The 20096-nt window shown below is 52.3% G+C and overlaps 7 protein-coding genes across 7 annotated transcripts; 4 read left to right on the top strand and 3 right to left on the bottom strand.

Annotated features, from left to right (window-relative positions):
* Positions 1–36: 36 nt before the first annotated feature.
* BO85DRAFT_454125 (Hsp70 family protein) lies at positions 37–3673 on the bottom strand. The gene is made up of 3 exons (XM_025661209.1): positions 3594–3673; positions 3365–3536; positions 37–3304 (listed from the first exon to the last, which is right to left on the bottom strand). The coding sequence occupies exon 3, from the start codon at positions 3283–3285 to the stop codon at positions 280–282; it is 3006 nt and encodes a 1001-aa protein (XP_025510342.1). The 5' UTR covers positions 3286–3304; positions 3365–3536; positions 3594–3673; the 3' UTR covers positions 37–279.
* A 177-nt stretch (positions 3674–3850) lies between these two features.
* Positions 3851–5849, bottom strand: BO85DRAFT_454124 (misato family protein). Its single transcript, XM_025661208.1, has 5 exons — positions 5594–5849; positions 5323–5525; positions 4815–5253; positions 4219–4754; positions 3851–4161 (listed from the first exon to the last, which is right to left on the bottom strand). Exons 1-5 carry the CDS (start codon positions 5663–5665, stop codon positions 3900–3902), a joined length of 1512 nt encoding a protein of 503 aa, XP_025510341.1. The 5' UTR covers positions 5666–5849; the 3' UTR covers positions 3851–3899.
* A 439-nt stretch (positions 5850–6288) lies between these two features.
* BO85DRAFT_507561 (uncharacterized protein) lies at positions 6289–8759 on the top strand (the record flags this gene model as incomplete). Its single annotated transcript, XM_025664411.1, has 2 exons — positions 6289–7488; positions 7618–8759. 2 exons carry the CDS (start codon positions 6289–6291, stop codon positions 8272–8274), a joined length of 1857 nt encoding a protein of 618 aa, XP_025510340.1. The 3' UTR covers positions 8275–8759.
* Positions 8760–8764: 5 nt separating this feature from the next.
* Positions 8765–11383, bottom strand: BO85DRAFT_454122 (uncharacterized protein). The gene is made up of 6 exons (XM_025661207.1): positions 11149–11383; positions 11037–11071; positions 10898–10967; positions 10671–10838; positions 10245–10603; positions 8765–10197 (listed from the first exon to the last, which is right to left on the bottom strand). The coding sequence occupies exons 1-6, from the start codon at positions 11268–11270 to the stop codon at positions 9044–9046; spliced, it is 1908 nt and encodes a 635-aa protein (XP_025510339.1). The 5' UTR covers positions 11271–11383; the 3' UTR covers positions 8765–9043.
* A 414-nt stretch (positions 11384–11797) lies between these two features.
* Positions 11798–12726, top strand: BO85DRAFT_463990 (EXPERA domain-containing protein; the record flags this gene model as incomplete). The annotated part of the gene is made up of 4 exons (XM_025661959.1): positions 11798–12014; positions 12095–12258; positions 12344–12578; positions 12644–12726. 4 exons carry the CDS (start codon positions 11798–11800, stop codon positions 12724–12726), a joined length of 699 nt encoding a protein of 232 aa, XP_025510338.1.
* Positions 12727–14030: 1304 nt separating this feature from the next.
* Positions 14031–19629, top strand: BO85DRAFT_205151 (uncharacterized protein). Its single transcript, XM_025654568.1, has 2 exons — positions 14031–14232; positions 14382–19629. The coding sequence occupies exon 2, from the start codon at positions 14388–14390 to the stop codon at positions 19542–19544; it is 5157 nt and encodes a 1718-aa protein (XP_025510337.1). The 5' UTR covers positions 14031–14232; positions 14382–14387; the 3' UTR covers positions 19545–19629.
* Positions 19574–20086, top strand: BO85DRAFT_205190 (uncharacterized protein). The gene has a single exon (XM_025654570.1). The coding sequence runs from the start codon at positions 19714–19716 to the stop codon at positions 19975–19977; it is 264 nt and encodes an 87-aa protein (XP_025510336.1). The 5' UTR covers positions 19574–19713; the 3' UTR covers positions 19978–20086.
* The last annotated feature ends 10 nt before the right edge of the window (positions 20087–20096 follow it).

The following is a 20096-nucleotide window of genomic DNA, read 5'->3' as shown; positions in this document are numbered from 1 at the left end:
AAAATCTTTATAATAAAGTTTTTGTATTGAATATACTAGTAAATGAACAGTCAAGTCAATTCTATCTATAGTAGTATAGTTTACATAACACCGACCAATAATCCCCCGACAGGGACTTCCTCAATTAGCGTGTAAATGAATTCATCATATCACAACAAGAAAAACAACGAAAGTGGCAGTAGTAACGCTCAATCCGAACTCCTAGTGTTTTTTAAATTTGATTCTTCGGGAACCAATTACCTCAATTCCCATAATTCAGAAGACCAAGCCGCCGTAGATTTACAGCTCGTCCTTGCGGTTAGCCTTCTTATCTTCCTTCTGCTCTTCTTCCTTAGCAGACTTCTTCTGCTCCTCTTGCGCCTTGGCCTTCTCCTTCTTCGAAGACTTGCCGTTGTTGTTGTTGTTGTTCTTCTTGCTCTGCTCCTTTCCAGACTTGGCTGCCGCCGCGCCCATCTTATCGTAGATGCGGTTCAGGACGCGCTCGAGCTCCTTGAGACGGGTGTCGAGTTCGGCGACGGGGAGGGCCGGGTCATCAGTCACGGTGAGCTGCTCCTGGAGAGCGAGCTGAGTTTCGAACCAGGTGTTGGTGGATTCGTAGGTCTTGGAGAGGCTGGTAAGGTCGTAAGGTTGGAAGATAGAGTACTTGGGACCGCTAGGCTTGGGGGTTGTGGTGGCCGAGGCGGTCTTGGTGGTGGATGAGGTGGAGGTGGTGGCATAGGGGTCTTCGTCGAGACCGACAGAGGAAGAGGTTTCAGCGGTGGTGGATGAGGTGGTCGAGGACTCGGTTGTGGAAGAGGAAGAGCTGGATGCTGCGACGCTGGAGGAGTAGAGGTCCTCGTCTTGCTGGATCTGTTGCTCCATCACGTCCATGACGGACTTGGCGTTCTTCAGGACTTGTTGCATGAGCTCAACGCGGGCCGGGCGCTCCGCGTTTTCCTTCTTTCTCTTGAGGGCTGGGTCGACGATCTCTTTCAGGGACTTGAGCTTTGCGCGGAAGTCGGCGGTCTTTGCGTCGTCGCCGTCGCCGTACAGCCAGTCGCTGGCTTCGGAGGCCCTCTCTTGCAGCGTGGTCAGCTGCTCGGGCTTCACTACCTTGGCGAATTCCTCGTCGTCGACAAGGTCGCGGCTACGGTAGATGAAGGATTCCAGTTCGTTGAGGGCTTCTTCGCGCAGGGCACGGTCACGGTCCGAGGCGTCGAAGGCAGCCAGGCGGCTCTTGATGCGAGCAAGTTCGGCTTCGGTGGGGGCGGGGATTCCCAGGGGAGATGAGGTGAAGCTGATAGAGATTGACTCCAGCTTGGTTGCGGGTGTGCTCTTCTTGCTCTCCTTGGCAGTTGTGGTGGAGGTAGCGTCATCTGCCGAGGAAGTCGTCGCGGCTTGAGGCTCCTCGGGCTCAAGAGTGATGGACTCGCTGGGCTCGCCTTCCTCTCCGAGAGGAGCTTGTTCATCCTTGTTACCCAAGCCAAAGAATCCCTTGACGCCTTCGACCACGCTTCCCTTCTTGGCAGACTCCACCTCGCAGCTGACGGTACCGCTGGCGACTTCAGGAAGTCCGTTGACAGGGCTCAGGCGGATGGCGAACTTGGTGGTGATGTTGGCAGCCGTGCAACCAAAGTCTTCCTTCAGTTTAGTGACAGAGGCAGTGAGGTTCTGTGTCTTCACGCCCAGAATTGGGGATTCGACGACATTGCCGTCCACGGGGATTTGGTGGTAGAAGCTGAACTCGAAGTCGTCCAAGTTCTTCACGGTAACCTGCTTCTCAGGGCCGACCTGGGAAGTGGGAGTGAAAAGCTTCTGCTGTCTCTCCTTAGACTCGGAAGCCCACTTGAGCACGACAGCGTAGCTCGAGGCATCGCTTGCTCGAATGTCCTTAACACGGAAGCTAGGGCTCAGAGCGGCTCCCTTGAAGGCAGCGCCAAACACTGCGGCTTCATCCGCATTGACGCTGGTACGAATCTTGTTGGCAGATCCGCAAACCCGCTCGAGCTCCTTCTGCACGAATGGTGTGCGGATGGCGCCACCGTGAAGGATAACGGAGTCAATGTCGCTCAGCTGCAGTCCAGCAGCCTCCAAAGCTTGCTCTAGGGGCTTTCCAACACGTGCAATATGCTGCTCCGCGAGTTCCTCGAATTTGGCGCGGGTGACACGGTACTTGAAGTTGAGATCCTCTTCATAAAGACTCTCAAAAGAGGCGCCCGTCTCAGTGTTCGCACTGAGAACTTGACGAGCCTTCTCCGCATCCTTCCAGAGTCTCGCCATGGTCTTTCCGTGGGCCTGGACATCAGCCGAGGAAACCCGGTCCTTGAGCTTCTTTTCCTCGACGAGGCTGGCGATCATATCCTGGACAATCAGATCGTTCAGGGCATCTCCACCAAGAGTCTTATCCCAGCCGGTTCCCAGAACCTGGACTTCCTGGACGGTCTTGTTGAATCGTCCCACATCCTTCACCGAGCGACTTTGGAAGCGAAGGACACTGGCAGTTGTAGAGCCGGCGCCCATGTCGTAGACAATGTGGTACTCGGGCTTCTGGCCATCCGAAACACTGGGGAACGTGCGGCTGGTTGCGTAGTTCAACCCGACCGCAAGATTATCGCTGATGAATGCATCGACATTCAAACCTGCCAGTTCGGCGGCCAATTCCAGACTCCTCTTCTCCGCGGCGGTGTAGAACGACGGGTAAGTGATCACGGCGTCCGTAATGTCTGATCCCTTTCCAGCCAGAGTGTCGGCATTAGCCTTGATCTGCTTCAGCTGCATGGCCAGGATTTCCTCAACAAGGAAGGCATCCTTCCTTTCGGTTTCTCCCAGTCTGTTGCTTCGCAGGCCGACCGTGCCACGGTCTCCGGGCGCCTCTTCCAGGCGCAAGGCAGGATAGCGGTTGTGGAAACTTTTGATCAACTCATTGTCCGCATCGAAAGGAAGTCCAAGCAGGGTCTTGAGGTTCGAGTAGACATCATCGGGATACCGTGCCGCTAGCGCCAAGGCGTCGCCACCGTAGAATCTCTCGGGGAACAAGGCATCGGCCTCGCGGGTAGGCTTGAACGCTACAGCGGCGGACTCCTTGCGCTTCGAATCTTTGGTGAGAACAATCTCAAGCGGAATTCCGGGTTTGACGAGCGTAGCTTTTAGGTACTCTGTACCGACATCGATACCAAGGACTGCGGAACCCGCAGCCGCGGCTGGGGAAGGAAAGCTGAGGACAAAGAGGAGAAACGGTAGAATTAGGGAGAGTACGGGGAGGGAGGTGAGCGAGGCATAGGACCGTCGCTGGCTGCCGGGAGCCATGGTCTGTATAATTCTGATGCTGCAAGAGTCAGTAAATCCTTCCGTCCCTGATAGTCGTCCTCCACACATTGTCGCATACCTTCTGCTTATTACAAAAATCCAATAATTCCCCATCCAATATATTAAGTAACAACTTTTCTTCTCTCGGTTATAATTTGAAAGAGCGATTGGTGAAAACAGCTATTGGTACATCGAATAGGTTTGATTCAGGGTCCGGAGGTGGGCTGAATAGTGAAAGTAGCTGTCGTGAACTATGAGCCGGTTAGCTGGCTGGAGGGAAGCATTGTGGAAGGAAACAGACCACGTACGCAAGATCTAGAACGACAGAGTCATCTAGGCCACAATCACAGTTGGAATTACTGGCCACCTGGCAGTAAGCGAAAGTAGGACCAAGAAATGAGATTCGCGATGAAAGGCGCGATGATTGCACAGAGGCCACGTTTGGCCGACCGGTTCGCTGTTTGTTCTGTTTGCCTCCGCCGATCGCCGCCCCGATCGGCGTGCTTAAAAGGAACCAGCTGCTTCAGGGTCCAACTAGATATTTCCATCTGCAAGGTGTGATCAATGATGTTACAAGTACGATGCAAGTGTGAGCTATATTTTTTTTTATATGGCTAGTCATCGTCGAAGTCAGAATCGCTCATCCATCCTGTCTCGTATGTCTCGCGGATCTCGCCCAACCCATTGACTAAAGTTTCCCGCTCATCCACGCCAGCCACTCGTCCAGCCAATGTCTCGTAGACTTTCAGTCTCTCTGCCGTTCGCGAAGAGACAGTCAATGCGGCAAAAATACTGATTTTCTCCTTCGATCTGAGTTCCGGGAACATATTCTGAGGGAAGCTGTCCAGTACCGGGAAAGGTAGGGTCGTATGAAACCTATATGTAATGTTAACGATGTGACTGCATGGAACGAGTTCAGCGGGCTTGTCTGACCTCTGGAACATTGGTTCCGAGTTAAAGTGTCGTTTTCTGCGGAGGATACCCTGGTCCTCCCCGCCCGACTCATTCTCCCGATCGGCAACTCCCCGTGAAACTTGAAGCTGGTTGAAGACATGGTGGGATTTTTGGCAGGTCAGCCCGTCGTAGGTGAAGTCCAGATCAAAGTCTTTCTTGATCGGCGAGCTTCCAGGTTCTTTCTCATCACTATCATCCGATGGTTTGGTAGGCGATCTGGCGGCATCTTCACCATCCTGCACGATTGTAGATTGCAGCTCGAATATCTTATGGATACTGTCATCACCGGCCAGGGACGCCTCAAAGTCGTGATATGGACGCAGTCGCGTGGGAAGTGACACGCTTTCCATGGCGGCGCTCACCAAGGCCGAAGTGTACCATTCCGATCGAGGATCGAGATAGATAGATCGGGGGATTCGACTTGGAGGGTCGATAATGGGCGCATACAGCGATGCCTGTGTGGAGATGGCATGTACAGACCGAGCTTTGTTCAAATCCCTCTTGAACTGAGTTTGCTGCCATATGATCCAGTGTAAGCTTCACATAGACCTAGAACATATCGTAGAAGCACTCACCCGATCGACCTTCTTTCCGTTCTCAATGGCCCAAACCCAGACGGACTTCTTGCCATATTCGTCCCTAATCCTGTCAATGTACTTTGCAGCAAAGCCGCCCCATGCGTCGTCAGAGCCGGTGAATATTTGCAGTGCACGCAGCTGATCGCATTCTTCTGCGAAAGGTCTGACGTCTCGGTCGAGCAAGTCATGCTCTTTGTCGAGCTCATTGAACAGTTCTTCGCCAACAGTCCAATCCTCAAAAGGCATGATTTTGGAGTTTAACTCATAGTCGTTGAGCTGCACAATGGAGCGAGGGTGATAGAACAGCCGGCTATAATCCGACCAGTACCTCACTGTCTCTGCAGAGAGCGTTGGAGCAGGTAGCCCCGCGTCGAGGCTCTTCTGGTAGTCACTCTGGGGAATTGGCGCTTGCTGTTGTAAAATCTCCTTTCCGTCCCTACAATCCCATTGTTAATATTGCATTTGCCTCGGATAAAAGAGAGTACGTAGGAAGGTGAAAACCCACCATAGACCCTGGCCCGGGGTGGCATCTTCAGTCAACTCGTACAAAGCGTTGTACTTGCGGAGCGTGCCAAAGCCACCTTTCAGATCATATATGACAGACCTAGGGGTGTATGTTTCCGACCCATCGGCGCCGACGCCTGGGCGAAAATGGACGTCATGGTCTACTGGAGATTCCTCTTCCTCGTTGTAAGTGAAGTAGGATTCCTGCCAGGGTTGTCAGCTATGGAATGCAAATTGGACGAGGAACGCAGCCGGATAATTGACTCACTAACCTGGAGATTCCAAAAATGTGTGGCCAGGTAATTAGCTCGTTGACCGAGCTGTAGGGTGATGATTTCATGCATGGTCGGTGTTGACAATTACTATGTCCCACATTGGCGTTGCACCCAGAAAATATATGCAGCTGTCGCAGATGGATCCTACAGGGTGATGCACATGCGGGGGGATTTCAATTCCACAAAGGCTCCTGAAAGAAGTACCGAAATTTGCAGAAGCCAATCTCAGTGCAGTCCAGGACCTTCAAATTATCTGTGAGTCTAGAACACAGCACCCACAACCTCATAATCGTGGGCAACTGATGGCATCACAAGCAGTGGACGCACAGACCACTGGATGCGCTGGTTGCCTATCTGGGACTAGTGGAAGATTCTGTGACACGTGAACCCCGCCTTCCCAATGCGGCTAGTTATAGTTGTCCCGGGCAACGGTCACGGGACTGCGGCGCGAGCAACAAACAAGCGTGGAATCGGCGGGATCGGTTGATTGTTGTGGGTGCGTCACCGATTAGGGGATCATCAACCGAGCACTACTCTCCTCTCACCTCCACTCCAGGTGGATTTTCCACGGGGCTCCCTTCGGCACCTACTAGTTTCACAATCCCTCGAGACACGACTGTCATGTTTGAGTCTTGAGTGAACGCATCATTTTATTACACTAACCACCCACAGCAACAGCACATACTGCCGCGATGGATTCTCCATCGAGCGCGACGCCGAGCCCGACAAAGGCCCTCAATCCCCTGTCACCAGACCGGATGAACCAGCAGATCGGACTTGGCTCACCCTCAATGTCATCGGATATTTTCAACATTCAGCGGAAGACTCCCCGGGGACTCACCGATGTACAGGCCAAGGTCGCGTATCTGAACAACTTGTCGCGAGGAAACAGCCCCGCACAGGGTTCACAGCCTTCAGCAGCATCTACGGCAGCTCTCCAGCGGGCTATTCTTGGGCGCGAAGAGGCTGAATCGGCGTTGGCCAATGTTTCCGCTCAGCTTTCTGAAGCCCAGTCGCGGGAGCGTCGGATAAGTGAAAGACTGGAGTCCCTGCTGGAAGAACTGCAAACAACAAAAGAACGCCAGGCCCATGAGCGATCAATTTTCGAAAAAGAAATTAGGAAGGCAAGGAAGGAAGCTTTTCGAGCTGGCTCCGTTCTGGTGAAAACACAGGAGGAGCTGAAAAACGCAAGAAACGAAGCAAAAGGATACAAAGACGAGGCCCAGGCAGAGCGAGCAGCAAAAGAACAAGCGAAACAGGAGGCTTTTGAACGCGCTTATGCTATTGCTGGTCTCACGGAGGAGATGGAGGTCCTTAAAGAACAGCTACGGGCCGCCGAGGCCAACAACCACTCGCAGAAGCTCGAAGCGCAAGCGCAGCAGAAGAAGAACGATATTGGACGAATGTCGCTGACTGAAGGCGATCTCAATCTCTTGTTGACACCTACCCCTCGGAGACCCAAACGTTCTGCTGAGGAAATAGCCAACCCGCCTCAAGCCAATGTCGCTGAATCTTCACCGGTCAAGGATACGCCTCCCAAGAGGCAAAGGATGTCAGACGTAACTCCTAGAAAGGAGGCCGCGGAGATCACGACACTCGATGTACATGAGGAACAAATTGCTGAGCTGGAGGAGACCCTCAGGTGCGAGCGTCAACTCAGAGTCGACGCCGAGGGAATGCTCGAATTCTTGCGCCTGGAGTGCCATTTTAAACGTTGCACTTGCCGCTTGGCAGAGCAGAAAAGCGTTCCTCATACCCATGAACCGCAAAGCGTGGCTACGACGAAAAAGGATGAGCTGGAACACCCGAAACATCGCAAAAATGACCAGAACGCACTTGCTGCACCAGAGGAGCCAAGTCCGTCTCATACTCCTAAAGGCGAGCCTAGATATGTGACAAGTGTCAAGGAACAAATACTGATGGAGGATCCTGCCGGAGAAGAAGCAGCCGAGCGCGAGGTGGCCGGGGATGATGTCGATGAAGATGTGGATGAAATCGTTGAAGAGGTCGAGGAGATCCAGGATGTTGACGATGACGACGACGATGAGCCTCCGGAGGAACCTTTGATAACATTCTCACCTGCCACTGGGACCTTCCACACCTTCCCTTCTCCTGTACGAGGATCTCCCCGAAAGGCCAACGAGGCTACTGCAAACGATCATCAGTCACCAGCAGCCTACCCTGAACACGGAATAGACGCCCGTGTGATGTCTGGTAGCCCTGCCCCGAAGTATGGGTCTCTTCAGCGCCAGGCTCCGTTTGATCCTATAACGGATCGTGAAGCTACTCCGAAAGCCCACCCCTCGCCAGCGGTTGTTGATGTGCCATGGGATCCTGTGATGCCCATTGGACATGAAGCCGGCACCCCTGAGAGGCACAATGACCCCACGAAGGTTCCTCTGCGCGATGATGGGGGATCAAATCGCTTTTCCGACGTTCCTGGGACCCCCATCAGCCGAGAAGAAGCACTGGCTCAGATTAGAGCGCGGAGAGAGAGAGCAAACACCATGAAGAGGTCTGTCAGTGCCAGTGAAAGCGGGCTCCGCTCGGGAGGCATGGGAGTTACTCCTGTCCGGAGCGCTCGACGGTACCCTGGCGTCCAGAATCCAGATGCAAGCGACGGTTCCATCAGAAGTCGGAGGGATATGAGCGCTCCTATCCAAATGTCCCACTACTGAAACCGCCGTCTCGTCACTGGCTGAACATGACAGCCAGGTTCAGTGCGCTTGACTCAACGATCCAAAACCATCTCTCATTCCTCATATTCTTGGTTAACGACTCAACTCTCTCTTGATACCCTGGTCCTCCGAGCGAAATGGCGTTTTTGTCTTTTTGGATGTTGATTTTTGTTGGGCATAAACGGTGCTCTCTTGTGTCCATTTCTTCTTATGCCTGTTGCTAAAAGCCATGACCATTACTTATTTCCCTCCTGCATATATCAAGAGGTTGATTTTCTCCCACTTGATTGCTTTGTTATTCTGGTCCTTGCTATTATTTTATCCCAACTCCATGGCGAATGAGCATCGCTTATCAGCCTTGACATTCTCTTAGATCATTCTCTACTCTCCTTTGTCTAGTGATTTTTTTTGATCCTTTTTGCTTGATGATCCCACCCTTTTTTGTATATAGGTTGATTTCTACGATGCCTGACTGGTGGATTTCAAGATGCTGTTTGGATGAAGACTAGAACCTTTATGATATTGACATGACATTTTCAATGTGAACTCGCCATTCTTATGAAAGTCATTTGGGTAGTAGTATAACTATTATCCTAGCACGAGCATTCCTAGAGATGGACTAGACAGTCTATAAATGCTAATACCGGGCCGTATATACTTTCATGCGTACACATAGTGCCAGACAAGACGATCTCGAAATATAGAAAGAAGAAACGAACAAGAAGTAGGATGCAACCCACTATTGCAGCCTAACTAGCACATACACCGTTTATATGATGGAAATACCGCAACATCTGATCCTCGCACTATCCACACGTGCCTTCCGACCCCACCACAGGTGAACGAGTTCCTCGACAAACAGACGGTCAGCTGTACTCCAGATATCCAGGCCCATCTGGGTCAGATCTTCAGAAGTGATCTTTACTGGGTCGCTATCGTCATAGGAGGCTCTTGTGTCGCGCGTGCCAGTCTCTGTCTGCTGTTGTAGCAATGGAGATCTGGAATCGTCTTCTTGGGTGGATTGTCGGCCAATGGTAAGGGAAGGGCCGGGACCTTCATCGTCTTCTGGATCATCTTCGTAAGGAATGGTGTCCTCTTCGGGTATCTCTTCGTCGTCATCTTCATCGTCATCGGGGGAATTGCGGCTATCGTGCCGGGCAACTACGTCGGATAGAGTGATGAAGATTTGGGCTGTGAGGCGACGGAAGTACGCGACTAGGGCGATTTCAGGCGGCTGGGTCGATTCCTGCGCTTGAATGCTTCGCCGGCCGAGAGATCCAGAGGGTGGGCTGGGAAGAGTTTCTACACTGGCTAGCAGGCGCGTGTCCTGTTCCATTTGGTGCTCTTCTTCCTCTTCTTCGGAGAGACCGTCGCGCTTCTCGCCGGCTGATGCCCACCATATGAAGGAGGTGTATGCCAAGCGTGTCCATGAGAGAGGTTCGACAATGGGACTGGATGAGTACGTCGAGGCTGCGTCCGAGTCGTCGTCGGCTTCAGTGGATGCTGGTTCTTCTTCTTGGGTTACGTGTCGAAGACCCTTGCGTAGGGTAGCGTAACGTCGTGCATCGCGCTGGGTTGCTCTGACTTCGATGGATTGGGGCGTCTTGCCCTTTGGCGGTTGCGTATGAAAGATGGCAATAGTAGGAAATACCTTCTCTGCGGCGTTCTTGGCGTGAGCGGGAGGTAAGGTGACGAGGACATCGAAGAGCTCAGGCTTCATGGTCAAAACGCTGTCTGTGCTGCATGCAATCCAGGCTGCGTCATGTTCTGCATTGACCGAAGTGCCCACAAAAGATGAGAGGTGAGGAATATCATGAATGCCGACATTGAACAATGGGCGAGGTCGCGGAGAGGGTAAACCGTTTTGCGGCAGTAAAGGAAGGAGCGAATTAGGTAAGGAGGCCAATAAAGAAAGATCGTACACTGTTTGACTGTAAGCATGGGTGAATGATATTGAATAGCAATCATACCATAGCTACAGGGCTCTTGTACTGGCGCTTCGGCCATGAAAAGGATCCTTTTGCGCAGCAGTGCTGCTCTGTACAGAGGAAATAGGAGAGGACCGAAGGAATCTAGAAAATTAGGGAGCGAGGAGGCTGGGTGGAAGGGCGTCAGGGCCGGCCTGGGCGTTTCCAACACAATTGCATCACTGAAAGCGCGGGTTCGATGGACGGCATCTCTTAGATCACCATGGGCCCGCAGCCGGAGACTGAGAGGAGACTCCATGGGGGAATCGGGTGGCATAGCGGAAGAATCACTTTCACGGATCTCGTAATTATCCCAGTACTCTGTTAAAGGTTGCGTATTGGACATATCCTCGGCATAGTTCCTGGAAGCGATCATGAAAGCGTCAACGGCCGGATCAAAAGGACAGCGCATGGCCGATTTCAACTTACGCCGCCAGTTCTTTGAGCTTGGGAGCATGTCTCCAGCTTTTCCCCAATCTTCCGGAGCTTAATGGGACGAGAACCCCAATAGCAAACATCTTTGCATTTCGCTCCGCTTCCTCAGCCGGCCAATTGACAAACGCGCTGATGCCAGCATATTGCTCGTGGACGAAGTATCTGGCAAGACCGAGCTATTAGCAAGCATTCAAGACCGGACGAAGCCGTAGTATACGTACACCAGATCTTCTGAGACATTGTGTAGACCAGATGGAAGCGACTTGTACTCCACAGCTCCTTCAACTTCAACTATATGATCGGCTGGGTTAGGCGACGCTATCACGGGGAGAACCGTTGAAGCAGCAGGGTACTACTTACCCCCGGGAACAGTACGCTTCCACGATATCACGTATCTGCATTCCGGAAGAGCCGTCAGTAATCATAATTATTTGGCGCGGGTTGCTGTTAAGACAGACTTGGAATTCCTCACCCGGCCTTGATATCGAAACGAATGACGAAGAGGGCCGCAATGCCAGGCGGCGACTCGACGACCGTAGCGGGGCGGGGCACGTCAAGCCCCAGGGGCTTGCGTCTAAAAGGACCAGGTGCCATTGCCGGAGAGCGCGTAATCAGCAAAGGTGACCGACCCCATGGAATGAGTGAGAGGAGCAGAATCACGGAGATGGCGACATCGGACGATACAAGCTGGCGTCGGTCAAACAGTTAGCGGACCTTTGGGGGGGAGAGAGTTGCGGAGAAGCTGTCGTTGCCTGAGGACACTAATCCCGCTAGCTCCATCAGGTTAGTTCCGTGCGGATCAGCTGAATGAGTTGCAATTGCTATTCAGAGCTGCTTCCTTCATGATATCCAGTTGTTCACAAAAGAGAGCAAGAGAAGACGATTTGAGAAGAGATTCAACCAGTGGTACTTGCTTGAGAACATTGGCTCCCCAGTCCAGTCGCTTGGATAGGTCTGGTTATTTACTGTACTCTCCTTACCGAATTGGGGAAAATCTATTGAGCATCCACACTATACTTTATTCCGACCGACTACTGGAGCCATACATAAGTGAGAGACCTCTTCCTGTTCGAGCCTCTGTCAATCCAACCATCGATCATTCAATCGAAGGACTCAACACAATGACTACCGTGGAATCGAAAGCTCTACCCCATCCCTACTACCCCCTCGATGCTCAAATCCATGGTTATGCTCCCAACGAGGCTTCCTTACTCAGTATCCTCAGTACTGCTAGCGTGGGCGCGGCAGCTTTACTGGGAATAATTTTCACCCTGACCAGTAGACTCCGACCAACGCTAAAGAATGCCGACCGTCTTGCTATCCTGTGGTTTGCCCTCTGTAAGTCGGACTTCTTATTTACGTACTGCTTCAACAGCGAGACAGCAATTTTCGATGCTAATTGCAGTGTGAACCCCCAGCGGGTACGATTCACTGCTTCTTCGAGGGTTATTTTATGATCAACCATGCTCGTATGGCATCCGCGCAGGACTTCTTCGGTCAGTTATGGAAGGAATATGCCCTGTCGGATTCGCGATACATGACTTCAGATACCCTCGTCTTATGCATGGAGACTATCACGGTCGTAGGTGCACCCGTGGCTGCAGGGACCCCTGCTCATTGTCCTCCTTAGCTCCGTCTGCGACACCGTTGCTAAATTACTGGAATAGCTTCTTTGGGGCCCGCTCTGTTTCCTGGTCGCATACTTGACCATTTCTCAGCACCCTCTGCGCCATCCATTGCAGATCATCGTGTGCATGAGCCACCTCTATGGCGATGCTCTGTACTATGCGACCAGCTTGTTCGATCACTACGTTCATGACCGACCGTACTGCCGCCCGGAGCCTTACTACTTTTGGGTGTACTATTTTCTCATGAATTTCATCTGGATTGTGGTTCCATTCTGTACGTTCCAGTCTCACGGCTCCCTTGCTTGTTTCCCACTCGTTTAGAGCTGACGATGGACCTAGACTATCTCTACCGGAGTATCCGGACAATAACAGAGGCTCTTAGAGCCGTGGAAAATACTTCCAAACAGCGCAAGGACCGATAAGGAAAACGTACAGTGAGAGATGATGTCACCCGTGTTATAAACGGAACAGCATCTAGATGAGGGGTAGTGCTGGCTAACGCAGACCAAGGGCCTTGACCTTTCCCTGACCATGCATGCGTTTAATCTCAGAGGGCATTCCCGCATGAGATGATCTTCGCTTCGGCCGGAACAGCCCTCTCTTGTCGAGTCTCCAATCAACAGCACCCGAGTGGGAAAAAGCAACCCGCATAGCCCAGTGCATGACAACGCACTCGAATTATCAATAAACCAGGTAGAATACTTTTCCCTTTTTAGCCCACTCTGTGACGCGTAGCCCCCGGTGGATCGGTTTAGGCATTCCTGCTCTTCCGGCAAACAGAAGGTATAGCTCCGAGAAACACGTTAATTACACCGGAATGATCGTCTCACGGCTACTGTTCCGCGGTGCAATATGACTGCTCTATTTATCGGATTTCAAACAGAAAGAGTTGAGGAACTTTCAAACGACCACGACCTTGGGCGGCCAGGGTAGTGACAAGGTGCGAGGCATGGGATGCAGAGGCCGCAAAGTCAGGTGGGGATTGAGGGCCCATGTGCATCTCATCAGCCAGCAGCTATGACCATGACCGTGCAGGGTAAGCTGGAATAAAGAAAAGAAAAAGAAGGGAAGGGATGGATAGATAAATAGAGGGGGGCATTTCCCTACAAGTCTGGAATCTTGGATGGATGTACCTGATCCATTCGATTCCACTTGAGAGAAAAAGGGAGGGTCGAACCACCGGTCGGGGAATGAATAATTGAGCTCTGAACGGTCGAGCCCAAGAGCAGCAGCAAATCATCATTTCTGGCGGAATGCGGTTGGCTGGTGCAAACTAAACTTGGGCGCCAGATCTGTGACGAACGGGGCATTCTGGCCATGGAATTGGTTGGGGCCCAGTGAGTGGCGCAGAGTTCAAGCTGGTTTCCCGGGCAGCCTTTCTGCCAAAGAGGGCCGAAAGTGTGTCCTGTCCGTCTGTTGTCCGTCCCGCAGTTCCAGCGAAGTATAGGCACCACCAGAACCAGACACAACTGGATCAACACACTGGTGTGTTGTGTTGTGTTGTTATTGTTGTGCATCCAGGCTGGCCTTGTGGATTATTCTTCTTGAAAGAGCCTCTTCAAACTCTCGGAAAGGAATGAGGGCCTCTGAAGACATCCAAATTAGCAACTGATTGTCTCCCCGCGCCAGCTACTCGACACTCTAAACCAGCGCCGTCCGTGTGTACTACTAGACTAGTGAAGCTGCGCTGCCTACGTCTGGTCTCCATTCTGCACTTGACCGCCTATTCTCGCTCAATTCCTTGCTTGTTCTTGACTTTCGCGTTGCATATTCTGTCTTGAATTCGTATTTTGCTTTTGTGGTGTCCCAATTAATTGCTCTCTCCCCAGCAGAACCGCTACCTTGTGGTTGTTTACCAGGGTATGTGCTGTCGGTGTCTCGAACTCGAGTGAGCTTCCCCTCCCATAAACAAACAACTGGTGACGTCGGTGGGTGGATTTCCCTATCTTTCTTTGTTCACACTACCCTCCAAAAAAATTGTCAGCTCTGCGATCGCATCTATCCGCTGATTCCGTCTGACATCTCGATCAACCTCCGCGACCTCAATTTCACTGCTAATGCCTGGTTCCGGTCGCAGATTTCCATGCCGACTCCTGCCAACCCGCAGCGCCCCTCCAACCGTGGGGGAGGCACCAGAATATCCCCGACCAAGAAACCGCTCGACATTGGAGTACCCCTAGGCATCTACGATACAAATTCAGTGCGGGCAAAGGTTCGCAAGTGGCAGCAGCAGGGGGGCGGGGTAATCACAGCCAATGATGGGGTTTGCTATGACGACGACGAGGAGAATTCAACAGCCGATACCAACTCCAAAGTGGTCGAAGATAAGGGATCTGGTAGTTCCAATGGCTCTGGAACGAGGAAACGCAGCAAAAGCACGCCTCGCAAACGAGTCATTAGTGATGAGCATTGGAAGCTGAACCGAACCCCTACCCAAACGCCTTCTTCCAGGCTCCCTCCGCCGAAACGCATTGCCGAGTATACCACAAATGACCGTCTACGTTCTCCGCAGGGTGACGAGGCGGAAGGTGCGCGGGAGGACACAATATTGCCCTCTCCGTCCCGCAACAAGGAAAGGGGCAGGGCTGCTATAGCATCCGACCTCGCGACAAGAGAACGGAGAAAATCGAGGGCATCTCGAGATGTCGATATAATACCTGAGGACAAGGCCGAGGAGGAAAGTGCGTCTCACAATGGATCTTCCAAGTCCATTTCGCGACCTGCAACCGCCGACAAAACCCATGCACGTGCACGGTCGGAGCTGTCGCAGAGTGCAAAGACAAGGGACGGAGGACTGTACGAGGACTCCGAGTGGGCGACAAGCGAGGCCGACTTCTCAGAACTCTCCAGGCGACGGGCGCGAGGTCCAAATCCAGTACCCCGGGGTGCTGCATCTAGAGGCCGGGGAACGGTGAAGCCCCCCAAAGGCGGCATATTCTCCCATATGCTCGATGAATCAAAAAAGATGTTCGCTAAACCGGAACCTCCGAAACCCAACCGAGGCGCTAAAATAGAGGCATGGCTTTCTGAAACGCCTGACCCGTTCGTCGAGGACATGGAGCCCGATGTCGAGATACCCGCGCCATTAAACACTAGAACCGGCAAGAACAAGGAACCCGTGAAGCAAGAGGATGTGCCGAAGGACAAGTGCGATACTGAGCCTCCCCTTGCGAGCGACACATCGAAGAAGGATGATCCGCCAGCGCAGAGGAAAGAAGGCCCGACTGCAAGCGAACAATCAAACACAGCAGAACAGAAAGCAGAGCCCAAGAAGGACAGCGCTACTTCGGACAAACGCAGGGCACCTACAGAGCGTGAGGAGAAACCGCGGTCATCAGGCGCTGATAAGCTACCCGTTGGCAAACGACCCCGTGCCAACAACGATAATGCATCAGAGACTGAGTCCCAACAGCTGTCAGAGGGCTCCGAAGTGTCTGCGAATAATGCACCGGTGCCCCTTGGTCGTCGAAAGCCATTTCCCACGACAGGGGCCCATCCCCTCTCGACAATCGCGTCTGTTGAATCCATGAGCACAACGAAGAATGCTACAGGATCAGGACAAGATGCCGCATCGGAAAAACGGGAGGCAGAGTCCACCCAGGCAAAGCTCGACGAGGAGGAGAAAAGGGACCAATTCGACCCCAACTCACTTCCTGCAATCTCCTCCCAGTTAAAGAGGCGCCTCACCACTCATGATGATTTGATATCAGTCCTGTCTGCTCCAAGTGGTCGGAGTAGAAGCCTTCGGTCTGCCAGGAGTCTGAAAACGAAGAGTCGCATCACTACAGAAAACATTCCTGACCTCCTAAAGGAGCTGGCTGCTGACGAGGTAAAATACATGCGTGAGCTTAAGACCCTGGTCGGTGGTGTTATTCCAGTCCTCTTGACATGTGTGCTATCAAAATCTGATTCTGCCATTGCGGCGGGACTCTTTCGACCTTCTGCCGATCCAAAGGATGAGGTGAATTTCAGCAAGCCCATAGTGGACATGGGAGTTGCTATTGAGCGACTGAAGACGCTGCACAAGCGCATCCCGCAGGATGATGTGGAAGCTCTACTTAACTGGGCGAATGGGGCACAGAGAGTATATCGCGAATACCTCAAGGCTTGGAGACTGGGGTTTAAAGACGTCATCGTCAATCTCGCGCCTCTTGAAGAAGGCGAGGCAGGCGACAATACCGACACAAAGAGTTTGGACGAGGGCATGGCAAGGGATGAGAACGGTGATGTGGTGGATAGTGACGGTGAGAAGGTTGACGTGGCTTACCTTCTGAAGCGACCTCTCGTACGCCTGAAGTACCTCGCAAAGACCTTCAAAGGAATCAAGACCATTCAGCCATCTCCCAAGGCCGAGGATGTTGCTGCGGTATATCAGAGCCTTGTGACAGACGCCCGCCGCCGGGCGCGCGAAGAGAGAGCAAGGCTTGAGGATGAATCTGCTGCCAACGTTGACGCTACGCGTGCCAGAGATCCTGCGACCTTGGGTGCACTTCCTGGAGTTACTGTTGACAGAAGCCGGAGAGTCCGGGCCCGCGATTTCTTCAATCTTTCCTTGTACCACACAAGTGGCCAGATCATTGACTGCCGCGCAGAGCTCCTCTTAAGAGACGGGGCCGGTGGGAATAAAGCAGGCGGAGATCTACTAATCTGCGAAATTGATCATACAGATCGTTGGTTGCTATTCCCTCCTATCGAGGTTGGCCGTGTCTCTGCTCGCAACGGCGACGTGAAGGGCGAGATCGTGGTCATGCTACGCAGTGGCCCGAACCATACCAAATCCTGGCAAGAACTGCTGGTGCTTCAAATTGATGAAGAGGATATTGGATTTGAATGGGTTCAGATGCTGGGCTCGAATCCTCTCCCACCGGCTATCTGTAGAACCCAGAGCTTTATCGACAGGACCAAGCGCCAACGAGCAAAAACTATATCCTCAGCCAACGAAGCCTCTCAGGCACAAAAAGCCCCACCAAGTCCTTCAAATGTCAACGTTCCTATCGGAGAGAAGCCTACTTCTCGTACCTTGCGTCGATCCTTGACCCCTAAGGATCATCTTTCGGATCCAAGTACCGTGAGCTCCTGGATCAGTGAGGCCCGTACTTCACTGCAAAGTGCAGTAACTCCAGAGTCGGACTATGCTATTGGTGACGAGTTATCGATCAAGTCCCCGCCTCCGCAATCTATCTTGCATGCCAGGGAACCCCGAAAAAGCTTCCCGGCCGATGACAGACCTTCCCCGGGCCTCAAACGGTCAAAGGCCAAGAGGGTCAACAGAAATGGAGAGATCATTCCTTCTAGCCCTACCACACCAACAGACCCAAGCTTGGATCGAGGAACCCATTCAGTCCACGAGGAAGCCAAACGCTCAGAAGAGAAGAAACCCAAGCAGCAGCAGCAGCAGAACCCGAAAACTCCAACGAAGAGTACCCCTGAAAAGAGTTCTCCCCGAGTGTCTTCCGTGCCGTCAATGGATCTTCCTCTAATTCCAAAACTCAGAAAGGGCAGCAGTCAGACATACATCTCGGACTCTTTGGCCTCCACGGAGGACGACGATTTCCCTCCCGTGGAATATGATGACATCCCCGAAACTCCTAGCAAGGACAAGACTCATTCTCGCCAGCACTCGGGTTCGGACCAGGTTGACGATGATGAGTCCCCACCACCTCCGCCGACTCATTCTCGGTCACCGAGTTCCATTGGCTCCAGCCTGCCAAATACCCCTGTGCTTAGCCCTAGTGGTGTGCGGACTAGACGCCGTGGCTCCTCGCCCCTAAAGCATGAATATGAACCGTCTACTGCTTCGGATTCGTACTCGGATTCTGATACATCGACTGTGCGTCGGTATGAAGTGCATTCGGGCTCCGAATATTCGGACACGGACAGCTCGGATGAATCAGGGGATGAGCACGCATCACTGCCACCGTTTGAAGCTCCGACCAAGCCAAAGGCCCAGGCTCCAGAAGCCACGTCTGCTAGTAGCTCTCTGTCACTGTCCAACTCGGCCTCTCAGGGCGGATATAGATCCGTTCCTTCGCAACCGAGCAAGTCGTCCACAGTGATTGCATCAGTCTTCGCCTGGTCAGAGAAGGGCTCATGGGATAGCATCTTCCCCGATGATTGTAAGGTCATAGTCAGTCCTGGGCTCATCGAAGCATATGACGTGGGTAATGCACCAGCCGGGATGGAGGAAGATGACAGCGACACGAAGAAAGCACGCCCACTGATTGCCCTTGAGCTCACACCCCTTGTGCCTATCCGTCGCGGAACAGCCATTGATATAAGTATTCGCTCCCCTCCGACCAAACGGTCCAAGATCAACTGGAGTAACAACATCATGTTTCGATCTCGAAACGCCGACGAGTGCGAATTCCTATACGGTCTCATCAATCAAGCGCGCATCAACAACCCAACCTACATAGCCCTACAGAATGCCCGAGGACCTTACGCAGAGCAGCCAGCCCCCGTGGAATCAACAACGAAGAATGGTGGATTGTTCGGCTGGCCACGACGCAGGCGGAGCTACCGTGCATCTGTTTCCCCACGGTCGGTTGCCGACAACTCCGAGAGTAGCGTAGGAACTATGAGCAGTGCATTCTCAGCACTGAAGCGGTTCGGAGGGGGAAGCAAGATGTTTAACATCTCTCGTTCTTCGCTCACCTCTCGCGATGGGCAAAATGAAGACAGCTTATACTCAAGCTCCATCGGTTCCGGATCGAATGCCTCTCCTTCTTCCGGCATTGGTCGTATCGCAGCCGCCATCAAAGGCAGTGATGGTATCGGTCTGTCCAACGCTAAGATCCGACTTTACTTGCGTGAAACTCAATCCAAGTGGCGCGATATGGGTGCTGCAAGACTCACGATTATGCCTGCGCCCTCAGCACCTCGTGCTTCTGATACGGCCAGCGGGCGCGGTGATGCCAACAGCATTGCAGAAGGAGCCGAAGACACTTCCCCAGCATCTGGATCCGCTTCTCCCCGACGCGGAGCGGAGCCCGAGAAACGTATCCTCGTCCGAGGCAAGACACGCGGGGAGGTCCTCCTTGACGTCTGCCTAGGTGAAAGCTCTTTCGAGCGAGTTGCTCGAACCGGTATCGCCGTGTCCGTATGGGAAGAAAACGAAGGCGGAGCCATGCCCAAGAAGGGCGGTGTTACCGTCGGGAGCTCCAAGATCTATATGATCCAAATGAAGAGTGAAGCTGAAGCAGCATACACCTTCGGACTTGTCGGAAAGTCCAAATACTAAACTGACTTCTTCATCAGGAAATGATATCTAACCCCGGATACTCATTCTAACCTTCTTTCTCAATTTTCGAACATGTCCCCTCGTTCGTGCATTTGACTTTTTAGCGATGTTCCTATAAGTTACTACAGGTGTTATTGTTATTGTTTCATGTGCATATTCATACCCCCTCATGCTGATGTTTATTTCTTCCATTATCTTTCTTTTTTTTATCTTCCATACTTCCCTTATTTCCCCTCTTGCGAGGCCCCCCCCCTTTTCACGATTTTTAGATGCCCATGTGTATATGAACCGGAAGACGAACTGCGAATGTGCGATGCAAATCTTAGAGTCTGATGAAATCCTATACCGAACTTCTTTTCCATTGAACTATTACTCAAGTCACATTAATGTTTCCTTATTTTGCTATATCTTTTCTAAAGCCTCATTGGTTTAATTTCCTCTTCACCACACATGCTCAACTTCAAGCCAGCACTGTAATAACATACATAGTATTTCAAAATCTCAATATTATTCTACTGCATATGGACTCTGAATATCCCTGCAAATACAAGT

This window comes from Aspergillus piperis (assembly GCF_003184755.1).
Source record: "Aspergillus piperis CBS 112811 unplaced genomic scaffold BO85scaffold_32, whole genome shotgun sequence".
NCBI classification, from domain to species: domain Eukaryota; kingdom Fungi; phylum Ascomycota; class Eurotiomycetes; order Eurotiales; family Aspergillaceae; genus Aspergillus; species Aspergillus piperis.
The sequence above is the reverse complement of the archived record's forward strand: the minus strand, read 5'-3'. Positions and strand labels throughout refer to the sequence as shown.

Excerpts from the sequence above, each read along its gene's own strand:
- BO85DRAFT_454125 (XM_025661209.1), bottom strand. The coding sequence starts at position 3,285 with ATGGCTCCCGGCAGCCAGCGACGGTCCTATGCCTCGCTCACCTCCCTC.
- BO85DRAFT_454124 (XM_025661208.1), bottom strand. The coding sequence starts at position 5,665 with ATGCATGAAATCATCACCCTACAGCTCGGTCAACGAGCTAATTACCTG. Across the intron at positions 5,526-5,593 it reads CACATTTTTGGAATCTCCAG|GAATCCTACTTCACTTACAA; the intron begins GTTAGTGAGTCA and ends CAACCCTGGCAG. Across the intron at positions 4,162-4,218 it reads TCGGAACCAATGTTCCAGAG|GTTTCATACGACCCTACCTT; the intron begins GTCAGACAAGCC and ends CATTACATATAG.
- BO85DRAFT_454122 (XM_025661207.1), bottom strand. The coding sequence starts at position 11,270 with ATGGCACCTGGTCCTTTTAGACGCAAGCCCCTGGGGCTTGACGTGCCC. Across the intron at positions 10,839-10,897 it reads AATGTCTCAGAAGATCTGGT|ATACTTCGTCCACGAGCAAT; the intron begins GTACGTATACTA and ends CGGTCTTGCCAG. Across the intron at positions 10,604-10,670 it reads AAGCTCAAAGAACTGGCGGC|GAACTATGCCGAGGATATGT; the intron begins GTAAGTTGAAAT and ends GATCGCTTCCAG.
- BO85DRAFT_205151 (XM_025654568.1), top strand. The coding sequence starts at position 14,388 with ATGCCGACTCCTGCCAACCCGCAGCGCCCCTCCAACCGTGGGGGAGGC.
- BO85DRAFT_205190 (XM_025654570.1), top strand. The coding sequence starts at position 19,714 with ATGCTGATGTTTATTTCTTCCATTATCTTTCTTTTTTTTATCTTCCAT.